The sequence below is a fragment of the Vicia villosa genome, unplaced genomic scaffold (genome assembly GCF_029867415.1).
Source record: "Vicia villosa cultivar HV-30 ecotype Madison, WI unplaced genomic scaffold, Vvil1.0 ctg.001982F_1_1, whole genome shotgun sequence".
NCBI classification, from domain to species: Eukaryota; Viridiplantae; Streptophyta; class Magnoliopsida; order Fabales; family Fabaceae; genus Vicia; species Vicia villosa.
The window spans coordinates 406,556-430,599 of NW_026705800.1; the positions used below are offsets into that span (position 1 = coordinate 406,556).

Sequence of the window (24,044 nt, forward strand, 5' to 3'; positions counted from 1 at the left end):
TGGAAAATCTTGAAATAGTGGACACTCTTTTCAATCAAAGTAAAGCAAAAGAGTGGGGGTTAAAAACATATTGAGAAAACTTCCACATTCAAGATGATAGATCTTGGACTAGTTGGCACTCTTTTGGGATCAAAGTAATGCGAAAATAGTGGGGGTTATGAACTTAGTCAAATACACTTTGTTGAGAAAGTTCTTGATAAGTTCAAACTGTCACGTATCAAAAAGTGAATATTCAATTTGATCTTAGTGTTAAAATGATGATGGAAGCGTTATGGCTATATTATTACACAAGTGAAATTGGTTTTTTAATGCAATGTACTATATGCAATATAGCAGTTGCAATTAGTAAATGAGTAGATTTACTAGAAATCTAAATAGTGAGTATTGGAATGCCATCACAAGGATTTTCGATTATCTTTTAAAGAAACCAAAATATTGACCTCCATCATGGTAGGTTTTCTACCATATTAGAAGGATATACCAATAAGGTTTGGATATCGATTGTTGGAGATCATAAATTTATAAATTAGTGGATATTTACAATAGCTGAGATCTAATTTCTTGGACGAGCAAAAAATACACATGCTTCACTTTTTAAACCATGGAATCAGAATTTGTGGCTCTCGCTTCCGCTGGTCAAGAACTTGAATGGTTGAGGGATCTTAAGTTGGAAGATCCATTGGCTAAAGACAATGTTTCAAATGTGTTGATAAATTGCGATAGTCAGGCCATTTTAGTTAGATCATTCAGATAAGTGTAAAATGGAAAGTCTGGGCACTGAGGCCTTAGACATTCGTGAGAAAATTGATTAAAGATGTAATCATTTACTCGCATATATATGATCGATCTATAATTTGGGAAATTCATTTACTAAGCCACTGGCTAGAGACTTAGTAAAAACAACCTCGAGAGGTATGGGGTTGAAACTCCTTGAGTAAGAGTTCTGACAGCGGCGGCAACCCAATCTTACGTTAACAGAACATTAACCTCAAGATTTTCAATGGGTAACAACAAGTCATTGATATGGATAATTGTCGAACATTTCGTGATAATGTTGACCTTAAAACGAGGGTTGAGTTTTATTTTAAAACTCTTAATGAAGTTCAATACCGAGGGTACGTGTCTCGTGGAAAAGGACACAATATGAACTTCACCTATGTGAATTTTGAGATGGTGCCGTCTCAAAGTGAGAGTTGGAGTTTCTCTCATGAAAAATTCATGAAACAGGATAGCATATGGCCATAAATAAGTGCTAAGCGAGATATGTAGAGGAAGAACCTTTAAAGAGTATGTGTAAGGTAAAGCCGGTCTAATCACATGGGTTAATGGTTTAAAAGCATTGCTACCTAATATTCCGATTAAACTTTGCGTTATTCTAACTAAGGTTAAGTTTTAAATCGAAAGATAACTAACTGTATTAACACTCTTTATATCTTTATTTCTGGAATGAGTTTTTGTCATTATTAGAACAAGTGGGGGATTGTTGGAAATTACAAAATAATAATTATCATAGTGTGTTCTAATGTGACAAAAAATGAGAATAGATTTTTTGTTGTTATATAAATTTATTTTTTGAATTCAAATTTACAACATTTCTTGAAGGGGTGCCTTGTGTCATTATAGATGAACCATTGCAATATATGGTGAAAAGGTGTTGTTTCATCAAGAGTTGCAAACTTATGAAACAACATATGCATGGCCTATAAATACACATTTATGAATCCAAAATGAAACAACACAAAAATCATAAATCCTCTTTCAGACACTCTTCCTTGCATTCGAGTTTTTCGTCGGTCTTACGCAAACTCGACAAATGGCTGAATTATCCTGGGTATTCCTGCGTTCCAACTCTAAGACATATTGAGAGTGCTTGAAATACTTATAAGGAAAGTGATTTCGTTCATGATTCTAGCCTCAATCCATTTGATTTGAAATGATTTTTCTAACACACACACATACACACACACATATATATATATATATATATATATATATATATATATATATATATATATATATATATATATATATATATATATATATATATATATATATATATATATATATATATATATATATATATATATGGGAATGTTATAACACACCCATTCATTTTTATGAAGGTGTGTGTTAGCATCATACACCTTTGTTAATTAAATACTAAAACTTCTTCTCTCTCCTCAATTTCTCTTAAAATGATAATTATATTTAAAATTCATTTTCTCTCTCTTTCTTTTAACCAATCATTTTGGCATATTTATTTTTAATAATAAAAATAAAATAAATTTTAATAGTACTAATGTTTCATGTTTTAAGAATGATATGATTTTGTACTTAAATAATATTGAATATTATCAAATTATTTACGATAAAATAAATTATCTCAAAATACTTCAGGAATGATACAAATTGTCTCACCATTTTATAATTGGCATGACAAGTGCTGTCATAAAATAAACTAATTACACAGCACTTGATTTACAAAATGTGTAGATAAATTAAAACGAAACAACTTGAATATAAATCAAAACAAAACAGCTTAACCACTAGAAATACTCGAATTTCCTGCGGATTTACCTGCGAATTTTAGCTAAATTTCCGCAGGAAACACGTTACCTGCGGATTTTCCTGCGGTTTTTTGTCCCCAGCTAAAACCTTCGTGGGTAATATTTTCAGCAGGTAATTCAGCAGGTAACTCCGCAGCTAAATTCGCAGGAAACATCCGCAGAAAATTCCGCAGGAAACGTCCGCAGGTAAATTCGCAGGAAAATCCATAGGACTTAATATCTGCAGGTAAATCCGCAGGTAATATATTTTTAAAATAAAAAAAAATATATCTATTAATATTTGCTACCCTAGCAGTATTACAGAGAGGGGTGTACCATGTGGTATTGGACTTTTCAGAGCATGCAGGTCATTAACAATTATCTATTACTGCATAAATTAATTGCTAACATCATTATATATGCCATAATATCTATTTGAATTTTATAGATAAATAAAACTAAACAAAGCTAAGTCTAATAGCACTCAGTCATATGTTCCTTCATCATTGCCATAATCTCGACATCCATTGTCTTAGGCACAATACCAACACCAGATCCCTTGCTGATAATATATTAAAATCCATCCCAAAGAATACTAATTAGAAAAGGAACTCCAGGAAAAGAAAAGTCTTAAACTAAAATGAAAAGTGTCGGTAATAACGGTAGATCCTCGCATTTCCAACAATCATCCAACATTCATTTCATATCACAAAATTCAAAATTGAATCCTTGAGTTTTGTTTTGTGGTGACAGGTTTATGCACTTTCAAAGCTTCTCACAGAAGAAGCGGCATTTAAATTCGCAAAAGAGAATGGTATTGATCTTGTTTCATTTATAACAACTACTGTTGCAGGCCCTTTCTTCACTGCTAATGTACTGACAAGTGTTAAAGTTCTACTGTCACCACTATACTGACCAACTTAAAATTTAAGCATTAAACTTCCATGCTTAAAATTTAACATGAATTACTATAGTGACCAACTTGATCATGTATGTATGTAGGTGAAACTGAAAACTTCAAGATACTATCGGCCATAATAGTTGTAGTAACATTTTAAAGGTTTAGCCTAGAGTCAAGGACCCTAGCTGAAACACAGGATACATAGAGGTTGATTTAGAAGGAACAAGTATATTTTAAGGAGGTCAGAGGATAAACAGAAGGTATTTAATGATAAACAGAAGGCTAAGTGAAACAAACCTTCTTCCATGCTTCAGCAGCGTTAGCAACTCTCTTAGCTAATTGAGGCCACACAGCTTTTCCAACTTCAATATCCTTCAAAGAAAAGAAGTCATGCACATGTACGAAACAGTTTTCTTCTGTTTGGAACCTTACGAGAAAGTAGGCTTTTAAACAAGCTTTCATGTCAAGATGGACAACAATCAATTCACATATATGCTCTGGAGATGAAGTGCTCTTTAAACTATATAGAGTTTGAAAAATAATTTAAACCATAACTAACCTGCCGCTTATGACGTTGGTTCCGATCCCTTAGTTTTTCACAAACTAATTTTAAGTCACATGTAACATTAAACAAGTCTTCAGCATCTGGATGGAATTCATGAAAAATGCTTTTTTTCACTAATTCCTAGCTTCAAATCTGCGATGAAATTTAGTTACATGCCTGAGACTTATTTAAGGTATTAAATTGATTTACTGGTGCAAATGAAAAACACCTTTCAGGATTATCATGATAATCCACTTCATTTCCTGGGCGTTTGTCTTTTGGATAAGGGTTGAAAGAACCAAAGTCTTCTCACCCCTGTAACCATATACAATTAATAAAATGTGATTGTCCCTAGTTATATATTGATAGGTTCAATTTGATATAAACAGTGTAAGCAACAGAAAAAACAGAAGAATATAGGAAAGATTTGATTATTTCAGCAACTTCCTACTAGAGTTCAAATGGGATATAGTAGAGTACAAGTACTAAGACTGAAAATAGAAATAGAAAAGGAATTAACCCTAGCTAGGCAGCTTCGAGAGGCCTATCTCTCCTAGAATTTAGTACTGAATTCTGACATACTGACTCACTAATGATTGCTGCTATTTATTCTAAAACCTGGGACCAGTTTGTCCAATCACAGCTGGACACCTAGCCCTGCCCATGTGCTGTCCTAACAGTTTTTGTCTTATATGCCAGCTGTTATTTTCTTCTCTCTCTTGCGTGTCCTTTTATAAAATCTCCCAAATCTACCATATATTAATTGTCACTAATTATTTCTTTTTAATATAATAATAGCCACTTAAAAATATAACACCTACTAAATGAAAAGTCTAATGGTTTGTTGAAAGGTATTACCCAACATTTAAAGAACAATACTAAGATTTATAAACAAAAGACGAGCTTACATAATTACAGACATTAGTAAGTAATTCATCACCCTTTCAGAAAGTGTAGACAAGACTCCTTGTTTTCATTCATTGCAAACAACATCTGGCTAAGAAGACATAACGTTTTTGAGAGCAGGATCATTGTCAACGACCCTCGAACAATCTCTTGATCATCCATAAAGTTTTTGTTAACAAACATTCTGTTCTGTTTTTACTTTTTTCCCTTCTTGGCCTGCTTCTTCTCTGTATGATATATACAAAAAGGAACATTAAAACTGAGTTAGGCAATTGATAATTGACTTGTTCCTAATCATTTATCCGGTTCATTCAAACTCAGATACACCATGGTGTCAGTGCCAATTAAAAGCAGATTGGATGAATCTAAATATGTCTTGTTTATAATAATCAACTTGATTAAACGCTTATTGCATAAGTGGTTATAAGAGTTTATGTATAAGCTATTTCAATTACAAAAGATAATATAAGGTCTAGTTATTTTCATATACTATCCTGAAGAGTTTATGTAAATAAACTGAAAACAGCTTATGAACACTTCATAAACTATTTCTAGTGCTTTTGCTTATAAATAAGCTCAGGTAACTCAATGCAAATAGACTCATAATCTAACACTAGATAACATACTCAAGTTTTCAACAGAAAGTTAAGCTGAGAATCAAAATTACAATGAAGCACACATAAACTGCATTACATGGTTGTATCATATGTAATGAAAAGAGTTCATAAGCTGGAAGCTATGAAGCACAGACATCGGAAATACGACACCGACACTAACACGTTGACACCAGTAATAATTTTAAAAACTGAATAAATTAGACGTAATCACAAAAGAAGATTGAATGTATGATAACAAAAGAAGAAGAAAAAAACACTACCTCCACCCCTAAATGTAAATCTAATTTTTTTAAAATATTTCTAAATATAAATCACATTTCATTCAAACTATCAGATAAAATTATTTTTAATTTCAAATCTATTTTATACTGCTTATAAATTATATCACTAAAAGCCAGAAAACCTACCTGATGACATTCATGCGTGGGATTAAAAGAGCATCCTGGAGGATCAACCTCTAGTGCCGCAATATGAGCGAGCGAGAAAGAAATAATCCGGTTGGGACATTTCATCAAACACCTTGCGAGCGAGAACGAAATCCGCATTTTTCTTCATTTCAACCGGTAAGTGCTCATCCAATTTAGGTTTATGAAGTTGTATACTCGTGTTAATTTTAATTCAAACTCTTCACCAAAATCAAATCACAATCAAACTGTAATAGAACCCAGTAATAGAACACGTAATTGAGTCGAAACCGTAAAAATGCCAGAATTCCAAAATGCAACCAATTCTGAACTGAAACAAAACTCGATTTGAAATCAAAACAAACCTGTGAAAAAGCTTCTCGAATCCAAACTCTAAACTGAGTTGAAACCTCCAAACTCGAACCAAAACGGTAATGATACACGAAGATGCAGGAGCATTCGACGGAGAGGACTCGCGAGGGTGGATAGAGAGAGATTCAGTGCAACCTTCATGTGGATGGAGGCGATTCACGGCAAGAGAAGAGAGAGACAGAGCTTCAAATTGAAACACGATTATTTTTCTTTCTATATAAAATTTATAAATTTAAAATCCTATATATAATTTGATATTTTAACAATATTATTATTAGAATAGTAGGATTAAAACTTTATAATAATAACAATAATTAAAAATTGAACACGTATAATTTTCTATAACTCAAAATGTATAACTGATAATGAGATTAAATTTAAAATTTAGAAATAATTTTAAAATATATTAAAAGAGAAATTAATAAAGTATATATAATATTCATTTCAGTAAGTTATTTTTTTAGCAGTTGATTATTTGGTCCAATATATGACATATAGTAGGTTTGATTCCTATTTTATAAATTTTATCAGATTTTTGTTTTCAATTTTTTTATATATTTTTTAATTTTATTATTCAAAATTATCATTCCATTTATTAAAATATAAATTGAAGATTAAAAACTAGCTTTTATTAAATTTTAAAAAAATTACTATTATTTGTAGAAATCATTTAGATGTATTAAATTTTTGGGAAATATTAATTTAAGATGCTGTCTTCCTGGTAGATTCTTTGATCCAATATGAGTTACATAATAGGTTCAATTTCAATATGAGAAATGTTTAAGTAATTAATAAAATTAAAAATGAAAATTTTCAACAATTATGAAATATATCAATTATTAAAAACTAAGATTGAAATTAAAATTAAAAATTAATTCAAATACATTATAAAAATAATTACTAACATAGAAAAAATAAGGATTAAAAATTAAAATTAAACTAAATAAAAAATTAGAAAAATAAAAAAAATAATAATTCAATAAGATATTTGCAGCAAAATCCGCAGGAAAATTTCCTGCGGAATTACCTGCGGATTTTGTATTATAGTTTGATCATGTTATGATAAACATCCACAGTAAATTCCACAGGAAAGTTTCCTGCGAAATTACCTGCGGATTGTATAGTGTAGTGAGATATTTTCTTTGAAATATAAATTCCGCAGAAAAATCCGCAGGTATTCCTGCGGAATTTTCTGCCAATTTTTAATCCCCAAAAAATTTTATTTTAGGATGAAATTCCCAGGAAAATCCGCAGGTATTCCTGCGGAATATTTTCCGCAGGAAATTCCGCAGGTAAATCGAGTATTTTTAGTAGTACCACTTCATCTCTCTAAATTACTTTATTTCAAGATGACTAACTATTTTCAACCCTTTATACACATTGAATATTATCATTTAATAATTCTAATCATGAATAAACAAAATATGCCACTTAAAGCTTACTAATTACTAGTAATTAGGAGACTTGAAGTAATTCACTGTGAGTAAATTGGAAGGAAGTCATAAGAAGATAAAAAGAATGACTTTTGGTTGGTATGAGAGATACAATATCTAGATATGATGATAAAATAAATTTATTTATTTTTATTGTCATTATTTATTTTATTCAAAATGATTGGTTAAAAGAAAGAGAGAGAAAATGAGTCATAAATATAATTATGATTTTAAGAGAAATTGAGGAGAGAGAAGAAGTTTTAGTATTTAATTAACAAAGGTGTATGATGCTAACACACACCTTCATAAAAATGAATGGGTGTGTTATAGCATTCCCCATATATATATATATATATATATATATATATATATATATATATATATATATATATATATATATATATATATATATGAGGAGGGTTATATTGACTTCAAGAGTAAGTTATAATAATTTACTCCACATCTTGACCATTAATTCTTTTCAATCTAATGGTTAAAAATAATAAGTCATTAAATGTGGAAAGAGAAAACTATTCCTTATTAGTTTTAACCATTAGATTGAAAAAAATTAATGGTCAAGATGTGGAGTAAGTTATTATAACTTACTCTTGGAGTCAATATAACCCTCCTATATATATATATATATATATATATATATATATATATATATATATATATATATATATATATATATATATATATATATATAGGAGGGATATATATATATATATATATATATATATATATATATATATATATATATATATATATATATATATATATATATATATATATATATATATATATATATATATATATATATATATATATATATAGGTAAATGATTGAACTGTGACATCAATCATTTACCGTTCAAATATCTAGGGGTTAAAGTTGGTGATAGTCCTGGGGGTTAAAGATAGGGGAACTCAATGAGTTTTAGTAATATCACCCCATTCATCTTATTATTTTTCAGGAACTATGCAAGATTGAGATTTTGCTAAAAGTTTGGATCAGGAGCTATGTGGACCAAGGATGTGAAGGCGTATTTGATCTTTTCTTCCGCTATGTATTATTATTATTTTGTAGACATACATATTGTATTCATTTTCTAGACGAATTTTGAAATGTATACAGTTTATGTCATTATTTCTGATTTTTTATGTACTCTATACCAGTTATTAATATTTTACTTATATGATTCTAGACACATATTGGTCGGATATTACGATGACAACAAGAGAGGAAAGTCAATAGGCTCATGTTTTAATTGTGGGAAATCAGGTCATTAGAGGCCAAAATATCCATCTTTTGACAAAGACAAAGAAAAGGGCCAACACAAGAAGAATAGAAAGTCAAGAAAAGCATATGTTGCTTAGGAGAGTGATAGTGATTCCTTAAGTAATAAGAGCTCAAGTAATAGTGAAGTGGAGGCAAATGTTTGTCTCTCGGCCAATCAACGCCATAAGAAGAAAAATAATGTTAGTCACTCTAAATATGAAAACGTTGATAAGTTATGTCATTTTGAATTACAAAATGCATTTGAAAATTTACATAAAGAAGCATTAGAGTATTTCAAGAAACTTGCTTAAAGAAAAATTATCTTTTCACACTTAGAAGCAAAGGTTTTAAAAACCGAAAAGAAAATGGAAGCCCTAAAGCAATCTATTGTAGATAAACAAAGAGGATGATTAACCGTCTCAGTTCGGTTGTGAAATTTTTCAAACTTGGAAAAAGGAGTCTAAAACTATTAAAATCAAATTGGACAAGGTATTACAACCAAATATTACTTTTACCATTGACCCCTCAAAGATTGAAAAACCTTTGAATAAGCCATATAAAAAGCATAGCTTTGTTAAAAAGGGTTCCAATAACAAAATTAAATCTCATCACAATTTGACTTGTCACTATTGTTGCAAGAAAGGCCATACTATTGAAAATTGCAAGTTTAGGAGCATTTTAGTTCATAATGGTGTTTTTCAATGATTTCCCAAATGCAACCAAATTTTCACTCACTCCCAAGAACCAAATGAGAATTGGGTACCTATCACCTTTGTTTATTCTTGTTGATGGAATGCCTTGTCTCCATGGAATGCCTTGGATCCAAAGAAGATGGAAGCCAAAATTTTAGAAAATGAAAAGAAAATGGAAGCCCTAAAGAAATCTATTGTGCATAGTCATAATGTTAACAAAGAGGATGATGAACCATCTTTGTTTGGTTGTAAAACTTGTCAAAGTTGGCAAGGGGAATCTAAATTCTTAGAGTCAAAGTTGACAAAGCATTACAACCTAATACTACTTTTGCTATTGATCATCCAAAGTTTCAAAAACCCTTGAATAAACCTCATAAAATGTGTAGATTTGTAAAAAAAGGTGCAAATGGCAAAATTAAGTCTCATCATCATGTTATATGTCACTATCGTTGCAAAAAGGGGCACACTATTGAAAAATGCAAGTTTTGAAGCACATTGGTTCCTAGTGGTGTTTCTCAATGGTTGTCCAAGTGCAACCATATTTTCACTCATTCCCAAGGAGCCAATGAGAATTGGGTACCTATTACCTTTGTTTAATATTGTAGGTTAAATTTCTTGGCTCCATGGAGGGGAAATAGATTCTCGATAGTGGGTGCTCAAGTCATATGACGGGAGACATTTCCTTATTCTCCGACTTCATGGCGAAGAAGAAGGGATTTATGTCCTATGGTGATAACAAAAAAGGTGCAATACTTGGAAAAGGTAGTGTAGGTAATCCCTCATCTACTACTATCTCTGATGTTATGTTAGTTGAAGGCCTTAAACATAGCCTTCTGAGCATTAGTCAATTGTGCGACAATGGTGATAAAGTATCTTTTACTAAAACTTGATGCATGATAGTTTATAATGAGAAGAAGGATTATATGTTCAAAGGTGAGAGGGTAAACAACATCTATATTCTTGACTTGAATGATGTATCTTTGAACAATGCTAAGTGCCTGGTATCCTTGATTGAGGACTCATGGATATTGCATAAGCGCTTAGTACATGTCAACCTTGAGCTACTAAATGAGGGCGGTGTAAAAAGATTTAGTAATTAGTCTACCAAAATAAGTTTTCAAAGGATTACCTATGTGATACATGTCAAAAGGGGAAGCAAACAAGAGTCTCGTTTAAATCCAAAAACATTATTTCAACCTCGAGACCACTTAAGCTTCTCCACATGGATCTCTTAGGTCCCTCACGGACCAAAAGCCTACGTGGCCACTACTATGGTTTTTTCATTATAGACGATTACTCTAGATTCTGTTGGACCAACTTTTTGGGTAGAAAAGATGAGACATTTTTGGCTTTCACATGTTTTGCAAAGTTATCCCAAAACAAATTAAACTCAAACATTGTTGCAATCTGAAGCGATCATGGAAGTGAATTTGAAAACCACCTCTTTGAGAAATATTGTGATAAATATGACATTGAACATAACTTTTTAGCTCCTATGACTCCACAACAAAATGATGTTGTGGAGCACAAGAATCGTGTTTTAGAGGATTTGGCAAGAACTATCATTAATGATAGTTTTCTACCTAAGTATTTTTGGACCGATGTTATTGACACAGCGTGTCATGTCTTAAATAGGATACTTATTCGTCCTATATTAGACAAAACCTCCATTGGATCTTAAGTTTTTTTATATAAATTTAATTGAAATAAATACTAACACTGCTTCAATTGAAAATCATTCTCATTTTTCTTCCATGTTTTTTAAGAGTACTTTTACACATAACTGCTCTTAGAGGGGCGTTCTTAAAACTCAAATCTAACATAATATACAAAGAGACGTATATAGAGAAGAGTAATATATTATAAGATTTTACAAACCTAAAAAAAGTAATTTAGTTATATAAATTAGTGTGCAAAAAATCTAACAAAGAGAATAACACTAAATTCCCTTTGCTAAAAACTCTACAAATACAAATAAATAATAAATGAAGGGTGATGAACAAAGGTACTAAGTTCTGGAGTAATTGCAATGGTAGTGTGTAACACCCCGAATTTAATTAAAATGATTAATTAAATTATTGAAGGATTTAAATATTTGATTTAGTCGAATTTGGATTGTCGGTGTTATTTAAGGGCACATTTGGAATTATTAAATTGAAGTTGGAAAATAATATTAAGAATAATATTATTTGTAAGTCGGAATTATTATATCGGTGGAATACTATTAAGTGAGGTATTGGTTATTTGGAATTATTTATTTTATTGGGCCTAAATTGAATTGTGGAGAATAATAAAGAGGAAGTGAAAGAATGAGCCCAATTGAAATAATAAAATTAGGGTTTTAGAGATATTAAGAGTAGTTGTCATTTTTGGAGAAAACAAGAATAGAAGAGAAAGAGGCAAGTTTTGGAGAAGATGAACAAAGCTTGAAGATTTCCATCTATGGTGCCCAATCGGAAGTGTGAATTGGAGACCCATTGGTTGCTTTCATTGATTAAGGTAAGGGTGGGGTTATTTTCCTATAATGGGGCTTATGAACAATTGTATGAGGGAATTGGGTGTATATATTTATTGCATTATCTTGTGTTGATTGTTGTTGTTGTTCATACAAAATTGAATTTGAGAAATAATATTGTTGTTGTTGTTGATGTTACTTGTTGCCGTTTGTTACGGTTGGATATACTGCTGAGCTTGTATGCCAACGATGGATGCCCTTGCCTTGCCCTTGACGTTGACAGGCGGCATAGAGGCACATTGACGGGCAGCATCCCATTTTGATGCAATCTTGTATGTTCACATAAGCATAAGCAGTAACTATAATTATTATGTAGTAATAAATGATATGTAGTTATAAATGAAATATAATTAGTGAGATGTATATATATATATATATATATATATATATATATATATATATATATATATATATATATATATATATATATATATATATATATATATATATATATATATATATATATATATATATATATATATATATATATATATATATATATATATATATATATATATATATATATATATATATATATATATATATATATATATATATATATATATATATATAGTGGGATGTATATATGTATTAATAAAGGATAAATATAATTATTGTATTACAGTAGCACTCCCTGTTAGAAAATGAAGCATGATTTTAGAATGATATATATTAGAAACAGTATGAATTATAGAACTAATGTATTTCAAACAGTCCCGTTTGATCGAAATAGCCGAATTAAGCGGTATAATTAGTTGTCCGGAATTTGATGAAAATTTACGTGGTAGCTAAGTTTAATTAGTAGATTAACGTGGTGGTGTTCTTTTATTGAAATTGTGATATTTTGCGAATCGATCGAAATTGTGTTTGATTTAAATATTCTTTATAAATAAATTATAATAATTTAATAGAATTATCAATAGAGTTGTTAGAGTTGTCAATAGAGTTGTTAGAGTCGACAATAAGTTGTCAGAGTTGTTTTGAATTATTAAGAGTAATATTTTTATTTGTTTTGAGTAATTCTGACATGTTTAGAGTTGTCAGTGTATAACGTCGGTGTTTGTTTTATCATTGGAACTTTAACAATTCATATCTTTTGAACCGTAACTCCGTTTGAGTCTCCGTTCGAGGCGTTAGAAAGCTAGCGTGATATTCTTTTCAATAAAAATGGTTTTGAGCAATAGAATGCTAGAAATTGGAAATGGAGTAGAAATTGAAGTGAATTAAATTAATATAGTTTGATATTAATTGGTTAAATTAATAGTTGAATTAATTTCAATGTGTTTAATTGATTAGAATATAAATTGGAATTAAATTAACTATTTGGTTTGTCGGTAAATTACGATATTTTGAGAATTTATCCGTAATTGTGTTTTGATTGAATATGTATGTTGAGAAATATATATTATTATGTCAATGATGTTGTTTTGATATTGATTCTCTGTGGGTAGTTGGATAGCATTAATTTTAATAATTAATTGCTTGATTTTAAATGTGTATGTTCATATATAATTGGCAAAATGAGAATTAACATGAGATAGTATGGTTACTAGTGTTAATTGGATTTTGTAAATCGTAATTGATTAATTGACCTTTTATATGTGAATGATATGTATGTGTTGTGAATGTTGTGTACAATTGGTGGATAATTCATCGAGTTGAATTATTGTGATATGCTAAATATTAAGATGGTAGAGATGATCTTAATTGCATATGTTTGATTAACATTGTACATACATTCATATCATGGATGCCTTGAAACAAAGGTGGTTTGCTTTGAAACATAAGCGAGGCTTAGATTCTAAAGTGAATCGGAAGCGGTAAACTATATGTTTACATTTGGTGGCTTTGATCTTGTCCGGATCTGAAGCGTGGCTAGATTCTATATGAATCGGAAGCGGTGGAACTTTGGGTCCACATTGGGTACCACATGCATAGAGTCACATGTCTTGCATTGAGTCACATTGAGTCACATTGAGGTTAAGTGATGTTTGAATATATGCATTTATGTGATTGTCATGTGTACATGAGATGTGATAATTGAAATTGGTGATGTTTTGATATATAATTGGTTAAACGTGTGAATATGTGATAATGATGGATTGTGTATATATTTGGGATAATAGTATTGAATCTTTTAAGTATTATACTATTGAATTTTGTGCTTACTTGAATATGTGAAATTTATTAGAGGATACTATTTACATGATTATGACTTGTTGTGTGATGAAAAGTATGTGAGACTAATGAACTGTAGAAGTATGATGTGTATAGTAGCTATTGATACTTGTGAGGTGATGATTTTATATGTCTGAATCCTAGCATGCAATTTATCATACGCCCACTTATATGATTTGATATCTCACCCTTTTCTCTTGTTTCGCCGTTGCCTTTATATTGGCAACGTGCAGGTATTCAAGTATGAAGATTTAGTTGTTGTTACTCGAGTCGGTTGTCGCTCTGATACGTAGCACTCTGGGGGGAACGATTTATACTATTATTGATGTTGCTATTTAATTGTTTCATTTTGGTTGGACAAAATGTTAAGTTAACTGAAGATATTTTATTGAATACATTCTTAAGTGATTCCGCTGTGTTTTAATAAAATAAGTTATTCTATTTCAAAGGTGCTATGTATCCGCTTTATGCGACGAGGTGATTTGTTTTGTTTTTTTTATTATGTGACGCCTCATTTGTTTATTGAGAAATTTTGAAAACTCTGATTTATATATATTTGTCGGGTAGAAATGGGGTGTTACATAGTGCAAATTCGATATAAAAAGATATATAGATAGATAAATATAGGGAGAGAGAGAGAGAGAGAGAGAGAGCTTCCAACATAGAAGTATCGCGGAGGAATGAGTGGCACAAACGTGGCAAGGGAGGTGTGTGGTTGGTGACACCTGTAATACTTTTGTCATATGAAGGTGATGATGATGGAGGACGAAACTTAACAATGGAGGAAGAATGAAAGAGGAAGGGGGGAGAACAAAGAAAGGGGAAAATATTTTCTAACTTTTTAAATAAAATATTATATTTGAAAAAACATGAAAAAATATTAAAAAATATTAATTTTTCTCAAGGGTGGCAAAATGGGTTCCCCACCAAATGAAAATGTGCATAAAAATCTAGCTAGCCCCGGCAAGGTGACGAATTGGTGGGCGGAGGGCTTGCCTACCTATATTTTTTAGTTATTTTTTCCTATTTTTAATAGATTAATAGCCTTTTTTTACATTCAATTAGATTTTTCACTTATTTTTTAGAACAATTTTTTATAAAACATATTTTTAACATATTTTACTTTAAAAATATTGCATATATTCACAAATAAATGTATAAAATAAAACCATCATGAATTGGAATTACTAGAATTAACTAAAAAAAGACGGGCTTAAGGCGGGACGGGTTGAACGAATAGGCGGGGCGAACTTTGGCGGGTGGCGGGCTTTGGTGGAGCGGGCATTGACGGACGACAGACTTTAGTGGGACGGACTTTGGTGGGTGGCAGGATCAAAATCCCAACCCACCCCTAGTTTTTCTTAAAAATAAAATTCATACATTAGACTCGTAAAAATAAAGATTTTTTACTTTAATTTAAATTAGAATAATTAGCTTTGGATATAACTTAGAAACTACAACATCGTTCTTTTGTATATGTAATATCAGCTAGACTGATTATACGTCATTTTAAAGAAAACACAATGATGGATGAATGATTATACATCATTTACGAGAAAATTTAATGGCGGAGCTACATACTACTCCGTCCCATATTATAAGAAAAATTATCATATGGTAATTTACAATCTTATAACTAGAGCTGTTAAAATGGGCTATAGCCTATATGGGCCGACCTGCAGGCCCAAAAATCAAAGAGTTTAAGACTTAAAATTAGAGTTCTTATTTTTCAAGGTTTTTTTAGTTCAGTCCTGAAGAACCCGCTACACATTAGGACTAGCCTATATGGACAGTGGGTAGCCCGTTAGACATGCATAACTATAAATTTTAAAAAATTATACTAATATTTATATCGTCTTACTCCAAAATAACACATTAATTTTTCTTACCTCACTATATTTTTTCTCTATTTTATTTAATCTTTCTCTTTTAAATATTTTACATTAATATAATCAACACTATTTTATTGTATTCTATTAGTTTTTCTCTTATGTTAAATATTCAAGTATTATTTTATAGAATTTAGGCATATATTGGATTTCGAAACACATTGTAGTATTTAAAAAAGATAATAAAGTACTTAAAAATGTATTATGCTTAAAATAATAAAAAATTTAATTTTATTTATAATTATGAGATTTTTATTTTTATTTTTTAAAATAAAAAAGCCTGCTTAGGGTAGTCTGAAGCCCATCCAGGGCTGGGCTCGGGTAGTAATTCTTTATTCCATATTACATAGGACTTTTTTGGTCCAACCCTAAAAAGTCCAAGGCCTTCCAGGACCGGTCCGTTTTGGACCGGGTATCCCATTTTGACAGCTCTACTTATAGCCAAAAAATACTCATAAGACAAAAAGATACAATCTTTCCTCAATATGTAGATGTCATGTACTAAATTACCGTCAAATCACTCATATCTTTCTCACAAGCCCACAACAGAGAAAAAAAGGGAGAAAAACTTCTTTTTTTATTAAATTTCAAACTAATTTAATGAGTCAAATATTTGAATGTTTTTATACTAAATTTTTCCACTTTATTTGTATTGGTAAAATTGAAGTCAACATTCTACATGGAAATTCTTATCAAACTGCCAAATTTTGCATGTTTAATTCTGGAAGAGTCGTGCTGCCTATAAGATTATTATTTTCCCATAGTAGTTAATTTAGGACAGTCCACATGTGAAAATGTTTTTAGATGCCGAGTTTTATTTTTTTCTGACACTATGTAGTCTGGAGATCCTTTTCTTCTTCAAATGGTTTATTGGTAAGACTTCACGCCACTCCTGTTATTTCATCGAGTGACAAACAAACAATTTTCATTCCTCGAACATATATACGCTTAAGGGGGAGTTTTCCTAGATTCAAATACTTTCTTTAGGTACGGTGTTCGAGGTGTTTTTTGAGTTTTTTCTTTCCAAGTAAAAGTCCCTTAATGTTTTTCAGATCTACGTTAGGAGATTTCACTTTGTTATGTTTTGTTTTTTGGTATGGATTGATTGTTAAACTTCACGTTTTGTTATTTTTTTGTTTTACTTTTCATTCCTTCTTTTGTGATTATTAGAACACTAGTGATAGTGATGCCTTAAGATTCGTGACTTTTGTAATCTATTGTACTTTTCTGTTTATATATATTTACATCTTTGTCGTTCAAAAAAATAGTAAATTCAATAATTAACTAATATGAGATCCTTCTAATGCAAAAGAATGACTAGAAAAAAAATTATAAATCTACCTAAAATGATTGGACAGCTTTTAAATAACTCATTCCCATTACAATCTCATATTGGCTTTTATCACAGTTATAGTTATGATATGAGCCCCTTTCTATTGAAAAATACTGGCAAATGCGTCAACAATTGTAAATACCTTGGAACGATTAACTTGTTGGTACAATTATGGTTATAGACTGCAATGTAAAAACCTTGTGCAATATTTCACTGAGAATTATTGCAATGGTTGTGTGTTACCTTATACCATTGGCAATGCCACTATTGTCGCAATTTGAATTACTTTCAATAATGGAAGTTATTGCAGCCACAAGAGCACCTGGGAATTTTGGATCAGAAGTCATAGCAGTTGTTGTTGCACAAACTCTGTCAGGAAATGAAACATTTTCCATTCCCAACATATTTGCAGTTGACATAAATTTTTGAGTCAAAATAGGTTGAAAGAGGTTAAATTGACCCTGTGATGAATTGTTGGTAGGATTTTGAGTGAGATCTAATGTTATAGTTGGAAATGGAGCAGAAGCTGAGAGTGTTATGTATTGTGAATAAGGGAATAATGTACTTTCGAACATTGGTCCTGAGAGAAGCATTGATGCCACTGATGTCGTTGTTGATGCCATTGTTTTAGCTGTTGGTGGAAGAGGATGATTATGTTGTCCTTCATATGTTGTAACTAACACCCTTTTATCGTTAGCACACCTTTGTACCTATTTAAAAAGAATCATACTTATTAAATGAAAATTCATGTTAAGAGATATTGAAATCATTCGTAATATGTTTATATGTGGCCAAAAGAAATAAAAAACATATTCTTGTAACATTTAAGAACTATATTAAACTAGTTGAAATACATTGATTTTGGATTGAATCAAGATAATTTGAATAATGAATATGATTATATGTACATTTTAGCTATATGAGAGAGAGAGAGAGAGAGATTGTATATACTTGCTTCCGAACTGGACATGTAGTTCCCATGGTGCAGCGATAATATGCTCTTGGATGTGGATTCCCCTTTGCCATCTTCTGTCCATACTTTCTCCATTGACATCCATCTGAAATCTGTAATTAATTAATTGATCAAAATGAAAATTAGTGTAACAATAATTATAACTCATAGTTACAAATATTATACACACTAACCATAGAAGCTTCTGATCTTGCCCTAACTGATACACGAGCTTTCTTGATCATTGATTCTGATGCTTGATCTGAATTCAACCTTGGAACTTTGTTTGAGATCCACCCTGGAATTGTTGTCTTACCTTGTGAAATTTCATTATCATCCATATTTATTCTCTCTTGTATAACTCCATTGTTGCCAATCTTCTGAGTCTTTCTATCACACTCCATCAACTCAACCATATTTTTTCTCTCTTCGGAAGGTTCATCATTGTTCTATACAAAACGAAAACCATATTCAATTATTTTTTTCACTTACATTAAAAAAATAAGATAAATTAATATTACCTTGTGTTTATAGTGTTTATGCTTTAGTCGTAAAATCCGCTCTTCTAATTCCTTGCAATTAATTCTCATTCTATCAACCAAATCTCTCAAATGTTGATTCTTAATATCCATTTGCTGCAATTCAGTTGACAAGGCAACAAACTGTATACACAAAAGGAAATATATTCTTAATGATGAATTTCATGATATAAAAGATGAATGTCCTATACTTGTAATCTTTTTGTCTTGAAAAAGAAAATCAAAATTATATTTAGTTGGACAGCAAGAAAATGATACCTTATCGGATTCTCCATTATCCAGTTTGCTGCTAGGAGAAATCTTTGTGAAAAGATCTAAACAAGTCTAGAAAAGGAACACCAAAAACAAGCCAAATAAGATTTTTTTAATGAAAAATGAATCTACAAAATGGAAAAAAAATCAATGGAACTAATCAAATAGATATATACATCTACATGATGATGATGATCCATTTGTAGGTTCAGTGTTTGGTCATTTTTAAATGGACTCATATTCTTCTCATGAAAGAAATCCACTTCCTCCACAATTGGTCGTTTTCCTTTAAACAACATGACTTGAGAAGAAGAAGAAGAATGTGGAATTCGAATATTTATTAATTAATGCGAAATGAAGAAAGTGATTAGATAAGTATCAAAGGAGAGTCCTCAATAGCTCTAAATATAGTTCTTACCCACACATTTGTTATATTGAAGTCCAAGAGTTTGTGAGATGCATGCATTTGACTCGGCAACAAAAAATGCTTAACTTGGACTAAGAACAAAGCCTAGTTTTGTGACTAGAAGCATAATTTTAATATGAATATATTCATAAAAATAATAATATTTTGGAAATGAGATAAGATCATGCGTAATATTGCTCACATGGCACTTTTTCATAGGATTTCTAAAATTATTAGGTTAAAGTATTATTTTTGAAAAACTAATGTGCATTGTGACTATTGTTTTTAAAATTCTTACTATTGTTTTTGTCAACAGAAGCTGCGGAAGAATTGCTCTTTAACCTATATTAAGAAGATGGTTTATCCACTAGATAGTTCAATAAAATGAGGCCACTAAAATATTTCTAAAATTCAGTCAAGGAAAAAGAAAAAAATAATATGAAATATTATTTGAGAGATAGTTCAGGAGAATCACAAATTAAAGCCATTGATAGGGACATTTTTTATTTTAACATTTAATTAATATTTGATATTCTTAAATCAAATTGATTTCTTTCTGCAAATAAAAAATTTAATTTCACTGTTATTATAAACTAAAGTTATGAATTTTAGATGTTCAAGATGATCATGACTTTGATTTAAAAAACAAAATTACAACAATGTTTGAAGAGTCACATTTTTTTCAATTTTATTCGATAGAATTCAGGAGTGGGTTGGTGGTACTAGAATATCTGGTTAAGTTAAAACAAAATTCTTGCTATTTGATTCAAATGAGATCTTGGTTTTTTTTTCAATTTGAATTTTACATTTTCAAGAGTGGGTTGTCTGTTTTTAATTGTCTTTATGATACTATTCATTTTCCTGTTTTGTTTATGTCAGCAAACATTTATATATAAGAAAATATATGTAAGAAAAATTACAACGTTGTCCTCCTCACATCATTTAAAACTCTGTGTAAATTTGAAAGTTATTTTAAGATCTCATATATGATCAAACTAGTAAAAAATTTGTACATTCACACAAGTTCTGATATGCATATTTTTCACAAATATAACAAGTTGTTATTAAAAAATTAGACTTAATTACAGTTTGGTTCCCCTATTTTCTCGGATTCACGAAGTTGGTCCCCTATTTTAAATTTAAACAGTTTTGGCCCTCTATTTTAAATTTAAACAATTTAGGCCCCTTTCATATTTTTTCACTTAAAATTAACGATAATTTCACTTTTTAAATGATAAATTACTTGTAAAACATGACAAATCATCGTATATAAATCTATTATTGAACGTTGTAGATAAAAATATAAGTTAAAAATTCAAAAATCTCATCGATTTTTTTTAAAAAAACTATGAAAGGGGGCAAAAACTGTGTAAATTTAAAATAGGTATCAAAACTGTTTGAATTTAAAATAGAGAGACTAATTTCGTTAATCAGACAAAATAAGGGGACTAAAACTGTAATTTAGCCAAAAATTATATATAGAAAATAAACAGTTTTTGGATCAACAATAGAGTTTTCTGGTTTATAAAAAATAACACCATTTTTTAAAATATTTGGATCACATAGTTTTTACCTATAAAAATTATTTTTGTTTTGTTATCATTTATATAAAAAAAAATGCATCAACAATAAATTTTTTCCCGTATATAAAAAATTGTAATTTATAAAATTATTTGTATCAAAAATATATTTTTTTTCCGTTTATAAAAATATTTATATCAATAATTATTTATAAATTTTTAGTTTTTTTTATTTCATATAATTTCTACAATAAAAAAACAAAATTTCTAGTATTTTTATATATAAAAAATTATATATAGTATTTATTAATGGAAAATATTTTCCCATGATTTATTTATTTAACATTTATCAAAAATATAACATTTGACTCAAATTTTTGTATGCATCAATTGTATTATTTTTATTTTTATTAATAACGCACATTGTCCCTAAAAATCATTTTTAACCTAATAAATTATTTTTAAAAAATTTATTAATAATTACTTTTTAATCATAATTGAGTCAAAGTCACAATTTTTTCTCGTGAACATCTCAATTATTGATAGTGATACACACATCAAAGTGATTTTATTTTAATTAATTGATAAGTAAAACACATTTTTGATATTTTAATTGATTATACACTTTAATTCCAAAAAATTTCATTAATATAATATTTTTTGAAATTATACAAGTTCAAATTAGTGAAACACATTAGTCCAGTAAAAATCATTTTTTACCCACTAATTTATTAGCAACACTTTTTAATTCTAGATTATAAAGCTTTTTTGAAAGAAAAAAAAATTGCTTTAGTACTTATATGACTTGAGTAAAATTCTTCAAACTTTAATTACTCATTTACTTTTTTCTAATGGAAAAATTAGTGTTTAAAATATTTAATTTATTCATAATTTTAAAGTTCAAACGTTTATAGTTGACTTTTTATCTAATAAAATAAATAGGGTTAAGTATGTTTTTGTTCCCTATAAAATAATTAAATTTTGTTTTTAGTCCCTATTAAAAAAATGACATGTTTCGGTTCCCACAAAATTCGTATGCACGTAGTTTTAGTCCCTACTATTAAACTGATGTGTATTTTTAAATAATTATTTTATAGACATGTTTAGAACGTTATAAAAAGTTTCTCGAAAAAAAGAAATTTAAAATTTGATTCCTAAGTCAAGATTTGCATTAATTTTGTCATTATATTTTGAAATTAAAAAAATTCATATTTAATTCTTCTCATTTTTAAAAAAAAAAAATTATAATTCGTTAAAGAAATATTTTAGAGTATTCTAAACACGTAGAAAAAAAACTATTCATACCAATTTTATAGTAGAGACTAAAATTGAATTCATACCAATTTTATAGAGATTAAAATATGTCACTTTTTTCAGGGACCACTACAAGAAAATTGGCAAATTGCAACGGTTAGTTTTGGCACGTTACGACGGTTTAAACTGCCGCAAAAGGTAAGGCGCGACGGTTGTGTAACTGTCGCAGAAATGTGTGTCGCCAGGGTGTATTGCAACAGTTGTTAAAATTGTCACTCCAACCGTCGTTATTAATCGCGACAGTCACAAAACTGTTGTAAATTGTAAGTAGCGACTGTTACAAACCGTCGTGAAGTTTGTATGATCTTTTTAACTCTATGCTGATTGCGGAGGTTTATAACCCCCGCTAAATGAATGAATTTTAAAAAAATAAATAAATAAAATGTATTGTAGCTATGAAATTTATTAACAAAATAGAGCAAGAAAAAATACTTAGAATTAACAACACTAACACTAGAAGAATCAACAAGCAAGTTAAATGCAGTTTGTACCATATCCCATTGACATTAAGGATTCCACTTGATGCAAACAAACATGAAAGCTAGTGCGGAAAATTTTCTCATAGTAACCAGGAACAAATTCGCAAAGGGCTATAAGTGTATGTGCTCTACCAATTTTATAAACCTCTTCAAGGGCACTCATGGTTTTAGCTTCTGGTATCCATCAAATTGCACTGAAAACATCTTTCTGAAAAAGATTCTGACTATAATAAGCAATATCCATCAAGAACTAAGTAGTAGAAGTTGCAAACAAATGTACTTCATGACGACAAAGAAACCTTATTGTAAACAAACCAAAATCATTCTCTCCATGTCTTTGATTTTGATCCAATTGTTGAACCTTTTCCAATTCAATTTCTATCTCAACTTGCATAACTTTTGACATATTTGCAGCAGCTTGTTCAGCATTCTTTGCAACCAAAGCATTATATCTTGTTGTTTCAGGCATTTTCATCCTCCAATAGTATGTCAACACTGTCGGAATTGCACTGCACATCAAGACTATCCTCCAAACATAATTCGCTTATGAAACTGTGGACAGAATTGGGTTAACATAAAAAGCTGGAGCAGGTAAAAGGCTTTAAAAATAGATAAACTATAATTCCAACAGCTCCACCAGCAAAAATTCCAAAACCTTGCATAGCAAAAACAACAACTGTAAATGCGCCTCGGGTCTTTTTGTTTGCATACTCATACATGATTGTAGCAGAAAGAGGGTAATCGCCACTGATTCCAAATCCAAGCCAAAAACTAAAGAAACAAAGAGTAGACATATGATACCTAGTAAAGAGAGCAGGAAACTCATCATGACACTAAAATAGAAGATAACTCGGACACATGATCAACATTTTCAAACCTTACAATTGGAGCAACATCCTTATCTCGCCCAGGATCTAAGAAATTAGAATCAACCAGCTTAAAATCAGAAACAACACTTGAAATTGAAACTA

At 29.8% G+C, this 24,044-nt stretch overlaps 1 protein-coding gene and 1 long non-coding RNA gene across 2 annotated transcripts; both read right to left on the reverse strand.

The window, feature by feature from the left end:
• Nucleotides 1-3,746: 3,746 nt before the first annotated feature.
• LOC131637380 (uncharacterized) lies at nt 3,747-4,339 on the reverse strand. The gene is made up of 3 exons (XR_009294320.1): nt 4,221-4,339; nt 4,007-4,144; nt 3,747-3,819 (listed from the first exon to the last, which is right to left on the reverse strand). It is a non-coding gene; the product is annotated as an uncharacterized LOC131637380 (long non-coding RNA).
• A 13,486-nt stretch (nt 4,340-17,825) lies between these two features.
• Nucleotides 17,826-19,206, reverse strand: LOC131637382 (WRKY transcription factor 42-like). Its single transcript, XM_058907973.1, has 4 exons — nt 19,085-19,206; nt 18,758-19,012; nt 18,563-18,676; nt 17,826-18,321 (listed from the first exon to the last, which is right to left on the reverse strand). Exons 1-4 carry the CDS (start codon nt 19,193-19,195, stop codon nt 17,851-17,853), a joined length of 951 nt encoding a protein of 316 aa, XP_058763956.1. The 5' UTR covers nt 19,196-19,206; the 3' UTR covers nt 17,826-17,850.
• Nucleotides 19,207-24,044: the final 4,838 nt, after the last annotated feature.